The following is a 7500-nucleotide window of genomic DNA, read 5'->3' as shown; positions in this document are numbered from 1 at the left end:
GGTACTTTTGCTTCCATCTGCCGTGTTTAATCTAGTAAATAAGGTAATGCAATTTTCTTTGACTTTATTGAACATATTTACACTGTGGCTAAGGAAGATTACTGACCTTCCAAAGTCCAAGCACACTTTCGCAACAACTTTGTTCACTGAAAAAAGTAACATGCTCCACAAACAACCGCACAGCTCCTTCTCTCTGCCACATCGACCTGCAAAAACAAGTAAAAACAAAAACAAAAGAAAATTGCGGAAATGAAGCATAAGATGGAGTATTTAGCTATTCATGTTGGACTACGTTGACGCAATGAAATTTTCACTTGACAGATGCCGGGCCAATGTTGCGTACGTTTAACCGCCCTCCCGGCATCGAAAACACCGCACACAAAAAATAACCTTGGTCAGCAAAAAGCAAACAGGTTCGGAAAGTTTAAGAGTGTGACCTTTCTATGCAAATAAATGGAGATGAAAATGCTGGGTTCATAATGACAGTGTATTTTGCTATTAGGATACAAGAAGCGACATAAGTAGTGGAGAAACTTAAGTGAAAAGGCTTTAAATTTAAATCTTATCTACCCCAACAACCTTTCCCCCTTCTTAATGTTGAAAACTTGAAGAAAAAGGCTATTGGAGCTGACCACTGAATTGAACCACGCCACATCTCTAAATGAAAGATTACGAGCAACATATGCAAAGTCAAGAGCAAGAAATATCAAAATTTAAGAAAATAGTCACAGTGTCAGAGATGGCCATAAAAAAATTAAAAAGTACCGTCCTTAACATGTCGGTACCACCGCACGTCATTTTACCTGCACCGACCAATCAGCATCTTTGCTTTATCTCCGTAATAAGCGTTCATCTCGGTGTTGACTTGAAACCTTTCCGTACTCATCATGACTTCAACGGCTTGCCTGATGGACAACACTTTGTCACACCACTCTCGAGCAGAGCCCAGGTCCCATAATATTTCATCAGACGGTTGCAGTTCTTCAAGACTTATGCTCAGCGCAACAACGTCAAGGAGCTTAACGAAAGCCATAATAAGAGCTATGAGTAGTTTGTCGAAAACATTGCTTAGTATTCAAATATGCATGTATGGGAGACTTTTGTTTTGATTTGTTTTGTTTTGAATCATTTTCAATTCTCAAATGCTGATCGGGAAAGAGTCAGGGAACTGATTGGTGCCAGAGAAAGGGTTTATGATTATCTGATGAAATAAGGCACAGACAGGTGACTAGAGTAACTTTTGCCTTATTTCTTTTTAGGCTGTATACAGTACGAAAAAGAGATTAACTACGGTCTACAAAGCACCTGCTGTTCATTCACAATGATCTACTTGACTTGAAGCGAGAGTCTTTACAGTTAAAGCCAATAATTGGTTGATTCACTGCTCTCAAAAATAAAATAAAATAAAAACACGCAAATTAGGTTTTGTCAAACGAGAAGACAACGGATGAATTTCCTCCGCGATAAAATGATTAAAGAGCTGACTTTACGAAGATTAGCCATGAAATTTACACAACAACTGTCTGTGATCGTGATAAACTTTATGTGAACTTACCACTTCAGATTCTTTATCATTCAATATCTCTGTCAGCTTTTGTACAACAGTCGGCTGGGCCTGTACAAGCTTCGCAAAACACCTCAACCTTGACTGAATTCTACTGTGTGCCACATGGATAAGTGCAATGTCCAACAACTCATTTCCATCGTCATCGATTTCGGCCTCAAGTTCTCGCGCCGAGGATAAAACAGCCCAGAATACAATCTAATTAAAATCAATCAGAGATAAATAGGGATCATTCTTTGCGTCATCGCATGGTTTACCAACAGAAACATTTATCCAGTCACTCGGGAACTCTACGTGCGTTAAAAAATTGCAATTCGATTCGAAAAATGTTTTCGTGTATACCCTACGAGCTGAATAAGAAGGTCACTAGCTTACTTATCGAAACGAGGCCATTTTGGCCAAAAATTGGGTGAATGCCTTTGCTAAAGTGACTGGACGCAGCAGGTAAAGACAATGAATTCTCTTTTGAATGAGTCATAACATATTATACGAATGAATGGTTAGTTTCTAAAGAAACTGTAGCCTCGCGTCGGTGGGAAAGTGAAACTAAAATTTGGTATCAAACAAGCTGATAAGGGTCAAATTTAAACGAAAGGAAATGATGAACAGGGTTGACGTTTCGACAATTAGCCCTTCGTCAAAGCGAATGACGTTCTGTGTAAATTTGACCCTTATCAACTTGTTCGAGACCATTTTGATTGCTGGCCAACCAGTGCGCGCGAAAAAGACTACTCAATTGTTTGCAAAAAAATTGGTGTAAACAGTAAGAACGAAAGTGAGAGGATCATTTGTTACTTTCATGGTGCCTTATAACAAAATGTGATTTAAAAACCTCAAGTTCACTTTTGTCAGAGGGCGTGTAAACCATATGGACATAATCCGACAGATACGTAAATGCTGCGAGACGGGAGAAATCATGCTGAAGTCCATCGAAAAGAAGTCCTGTCTCCGAATTTGCAATAAGATCTCGTAACGACTTCACCAGAGTCGCACTGGATGTTGCTGCAAAATAAAAAATAAAAACAGGAAGCAAGGTAAGAAGAATAGCTGTTTTTGCTAATTTCTTTAATGGTTGATGCTGACTTACTTTGGACAATTTCAATTTACGATCAAGTAACATTTAGCTCGATTGCAACATACAACAAAACCTACAACGATGCCTACTTCTCAAAGAAAATAGAGGGCCAAACGGTAGCCGCAATTTCACAAAAAAGTTAGTTTGTATAGGTAAATTAATTATTAGAAAGCAATTTAGATTTTTATAAACTAACAAACTGCAATTTATAACCTTTAAAAATTTATAGGTGCTTACTTCTTCCAAAATGCACCAAAGAAAAATCGTTCGTAAAAAATGTACATGACAAAGTTTAACCCCGTTTCTTACGAATTGTTAAAGGCCCAATTAATGTACCCGGCGCCAATAAGATTAAAATGTTGAACATAGGTCTGAGCGAGGAATATCATAGATTACCTGCCACGCTAGAGGCGGTATCCAAAAGTTTATCTACTTGATGCTTGACAAGGAACGAAAAGGGAAACTTGCATTGGAATGTATGATCCCCAGCACCAGATCCAAGAACCTGCACTCGCTCGCGAACAGAGTTTGTGACAGGAGAGATCATCTTGCTGTAACTCAGCTCCGAGATATTGGGATTCGCCAGGGTTCTCAACCAAAGAGTCGAAACCCAAGGGCTGCCGTCCTTCATCAAATCTAAATTGCTGTCTGTGTCGGCCAAAGCAATAATTTCTGCCAGAATTGGAACAACTGACGAGTAAACCCTCTTCCATAGTGCCTTCCTGAACGTGCCCCACTCTTGCACACCTGTTCCTGACAGAGCTTCCCAATATAACCACTCGTCCGCATTGTAAGCTTTACTTTCACTTTCCTTTAGAAGGTGATACGTTCTATGGACTAAGACGCTGGCAAATGTCATTTTGTCTTTGAAAATAAATCAAAGGAGTAAAATCGTTAATATAACACTGTGAAATAAATTATTTTTTTGGATTATGTCAAACTTTATTTGGTTTAGGGAATTTTGTACTTGATTTTCATATTTAGAGTACGAGCAGTGGTTCAGTGTCCGCTAAGGTACGAGAGAAAATAAACACGAGACTGATCATGAACACTTCCATTCATACAGCTATCCATTGCGCTCATTATGAAATAGCATGCCCCAACCTCAACAAAATGGCTAAATCATGTACTCAGTGATGTGTGAAATGAGTCATGAAGAGCTTCCCTCAAAACCACCGTTGCGATTCCATTTGCCAACCAATGAACAGAGTGTGAGCTCTCGGTTTAAAAAGACGCGTCTGAAAAATCCACGAATACCTTTCTGTTTCCGTTGTTTTAAGCGATAATAAATGCTTCCTGTTTATATGATGCGCTATATGCTATATGCTATATGCGCAATTACCGTAGCATAATCGTACCGCACTTCAACGACTTCCCCTTCTCTAATGACCCATATGAAGTCCGCATCGAGTAGGAATTTGTGCGGCTCATCGACTTTACGATTCTCGTTGTTCTCATTTTCGGCTGCCGAGTCATCTTTAAGCTTACATTATCTTTTGATTTAGACTTCTAAACTAACTTATTTCAATTAAAGATCGTAAGAAATTTAAAAGAAAGCCACGTACGTACGTACGTACCTCATTTGCATAATGTTTACAGCCCAACGAGCGAGTGATCGATCGAGCGCCCGTATTTTCCGTTAATCACAAAAACTCGTTCGTTGCATATACGCAATTCACGAGTTTAAAACTTAACATTTCTGTTTGCGGACTTTTAATTCCAACGCAGTCCTTTTTGTGACTTACTCACTCTTTTTTTAAAGAGATCAAACCAGGTTTAAACTTACCTTCTGATTCTTCAAAGTCTTCGGGTAAGAGTTGTAACAGAAGCTCTATTCTCTGAGTAGATCGGTCAAGTGTTCCACCTTCGTTATCGATTCGGCAAGCTGCAGCTTGGACACAGTTGCGCAAAAGATTAACAGCCAATAGTTGTGTTTCATTCCCATCTCCAAACAACTCGCTGATTGGTCTGTTAATCAGATGATCGATAGAAGGCGTGTTTCTGCCAGGAGGACGAAGCTCGTCAAGGTGAACGGACATCCACTGTCCACCTTGAAAGCCCACAAAATTCCGACAACCTCCCGGAATCCGGGGCAGCTGTACCACAAGTGCAATATGAATTGGTTCAATTTTAGAAAGACCAAGAAGCTCTGGAGCATAATTTCGTTCTTCCATCAGAATATGTCGTGCACCAGCAATCAAATTAAAATTGTCATCTCCCGAGTCGCACTGGACGATGAGGATGCCAGAACAGCCACCTCCATTGCGTTCAAAAAATAATCTACAGTGATGAAACAAACCGCGTTTCTTGCCCGTTTCCTCATGTTCAATCTCTAGCATTGTCATAATTATTATTATGCAAACAGTATAACACGAGTCGAGCTTGTTGTTGTCTACATTTTACGTCTTGTTTGCATATTTTAATGATTACCAGTTTCAGCAGATAAAGGTAAACTTACTATGTTTTAGGTATTGATGTAGGATTGAGCTCGTTGTGTAAAAAAAGAAGAAATGATGAGTGAACAAATAGCAAATTGACCATGTTAAGAAACCCTAGCTGACGAGAGCCACACATGCAAAGCCAAACACAAGCAACGAAATGAAGAAAGGAAATATAACGACAAAAATAGCTTTAAGGTAAGACTCCAGTCCAAGTCTTCAGAATTTAGAGAGTAGGCCGATTTAGCAAGAGAACGGGAACGTCACTTGACGACGGCGAGCGCTGTGCAAATACCCAAATATGGTCCAATTAGAACAGCAACCAGACTATTCTGCGCGCATCCTGTTGCCATCTGACGTTCCCGTCCTGTTGCCAAATCAGTTTAATACGAAGCACAGTGAAAACCGCATCTGAAATACAAATTCCTCTGTCCTATAAATCGTAAAATGTCCATAATACTTCCAAAACAATTGAATGAGAATTTTACCTGACCAACGATCTAAATTGTTGCTCAGTCTGAAACTGCTGTAGTGTCATGAAATCGACAGTTGAAGGACTGAAATCCGTTTGGTCGCATAAAACAAAAAGATCGTTCTTGGACAGTAATCGCGAATGAGTGGTAATCTAAACAACAAAGAAAACGAGAAGACATTCGTAAGGAAACTTTAACCGGCTAAGCAACAAACAAAAGATGTGAGTGAACATTTACAAGCCAATCAACCAAACGTAAAGCAAAAAAGCTTCTCTGTCGTAGTATAAGAAATATGCGATAAACAGATACATTGTTGCCTGTAACTGTTGGATAAAAGTATCCTCTTTGGTATGGCGTGATCCTGAATTTACATTGAGGCAACAGAGAAGTGAGTGTTCCGCACTGCACCAAATACAACAATGGTGCGACATCATACTCACTTGAACAAGCAATCCCTCTTTCCTCTTTTTCTCAAGATGGCAATCGTCATATTGCAGCACATGGCTCATGAATGCCGCCAAACTAGAGTGCTGTTGTTCGTTGAAGTAAATCTTCCAGATTTCCTCGGCCTCAGCTTCAATGCCACTTGCTGGAAGACGAGCGATTGCATCTGGTGACGCCATTTCCAGAAGCAAGCTTTTGCATCTCCATACCATCTTCAGAAAAAAAAAATATATACGAATAGCACACAAACTGCCAAGCAAATATTTTACTTGGCTTAATTTCATAGTGTAATCCTTTGCTTTCGCATTCTCCTGGGTGTTGTTACTTCAGGTTAGTGTTACGTTAGCAAAAAATAAACCAAAATGTGCGATGCACCAACAAGCTATTATTTGATATTAACATTTCCCATGTTCTTCGGTTATCTTCGATGTTGCTGTCCCTTAAAAGCCTCTCATACTACGAAAAAATATTTGCTTTTTCAAACGAAAAATAATTCAGCACTCGCTTTCGATGATATTCTTTTCGTGAACGAAAGTTTTGCCCTTACTTCACTTTTCCAAGAATCCTCCGTGCCATCTTGCGAAACGTCCTCCTTTTCCTCTTCTTCAAGGTCGTTGTAAACTTGTATTACCACAGAAGAAATAGTGTCTTCATGGAAACCAACAAAAGCGTCTCCAACCGAGAAAACCCTTCAGAAAACGATAGAACACATTTAAGAAGAAAACGTGGTTTTTACTCAGGAGCTACAAAGCCTGATGGAAACTGAATCTGATTTGGGTGAGTAAAGTCCTGAGAAAAACCATTGTTAGCGACCTTTAGAGTCAAACTAAAGTGTCTAGTCAGAAACGGTCTGGTCTATTTTGGCTGTACCGCGGTAGTCTGCCAGTTGTTATTGAACAATTGGTTAACGGTTAGCGTTGCGTCCGTCGAGTTATGGATGCACGCGGGAGGTTTCTAAGCACGGGAGAAGCGCGAAGTGATAGCACGAAGTGATAGCGTCAGCTTCTCGAGTGCTTAGCAACTTTCTAAGTGTATCCATGACTCGACGGATATACCCAAATCAAGAAGCTGACATTTCGACGAAGGGCTAACGCCCGAAACGTCAGCTTCGTTATCTCGATCGTTACGGGGGAAATTTGACCCTTATCAACTTGTTTGATACCAAATTTTAGCGTTTCACTCTTCCACCGACGCGGCACCCCAGTTTCTTTAGAAACTAATCTCTCATTCGTATAATATGTTATGACTCATCCAAAAGAGAAGTCAGTGTCTTTACCTGCTGCGTCCAGTCACCTTAGCAAAGCCATTCACCCAATTTTTCAATTTCTTAACAAGCTCATTTTGGTCGGCAGTTAAACTGGTTGATGTAACCAGGAAGTGTTTTTCCAAACGGTTTATCAGAGGAATGGGATACTTGTTGTAAACCACGTCCTTTTCGGCGATGACGATCAGCCTGAAAACAAATGAATAAAAAGAAGAGAAATTATAAGCAAATATCTTGTGTAT

General features: G+C 39.8%; 1 protein-coding gene across 1 annotated transcript in view; it reads right to left on the bottom strand.

The window, feature by feature from the left end:
• Positions 1-7500, bottom strand: part of LOC138009453 (E3 ubiquitin-protein ligase rnf213-alpha-like) — a 107450-nt gene that overhangs the window by 26580 nt on the left and 73370 nt on the right. Inside the window, exons 51-60 of the mRNA XM_068856474.1 lie at positions 7271-7447; positions 6542-6683; positions 5991-6206; positions 5566-5702; positions 4426-4919; positions 3036-3503; positions 2397-2566; positions 1556-1762; positions 804-1018; positions 107-206 (exon numbers count right to left, since the gene is read on the bottom strand). Coding sequence (XP_068712575.1) covers positions 107-206; positions 804-1018; positions 1556-1762; positions 2397-2566; positions 3036-3503; positions 4426-4919; positions 5566-5702; positions 5991-6206; positions 6542-6683; positions 7271-7447 — 2326 coding nt within the window. The remainder of the gene's footprint in view (positions 1-106; positions 207-803; positions 1019-1555; positions 1763-2396; positions 2567-3035; positions 3504-4425; positions 4920-5565; positions 5703-5990; positions 6207-6541; positions 6684-7270; positions 7448-7500) is intronic.

Source organism: Montipora foliosa, chromosome 7 (assembly GCF_036669935.1).
Source record: "Montipora foliosa isolate CH-2021 chromosome 7, ASM3666993v2, whole genome shotgun sequence".
Classification (NCBI taxonomy): domain Eukaryota; kingdom Metazoa; phylum Cnidaria; class Anthozoa; order Scleractinia; family Acroporidae; genus Montipora; species Montipora foliosa.
Note: the sequence above shows the minus strand (reverse complement) of the source record. Positions and strands in the feature narration are given on the sequence as shown.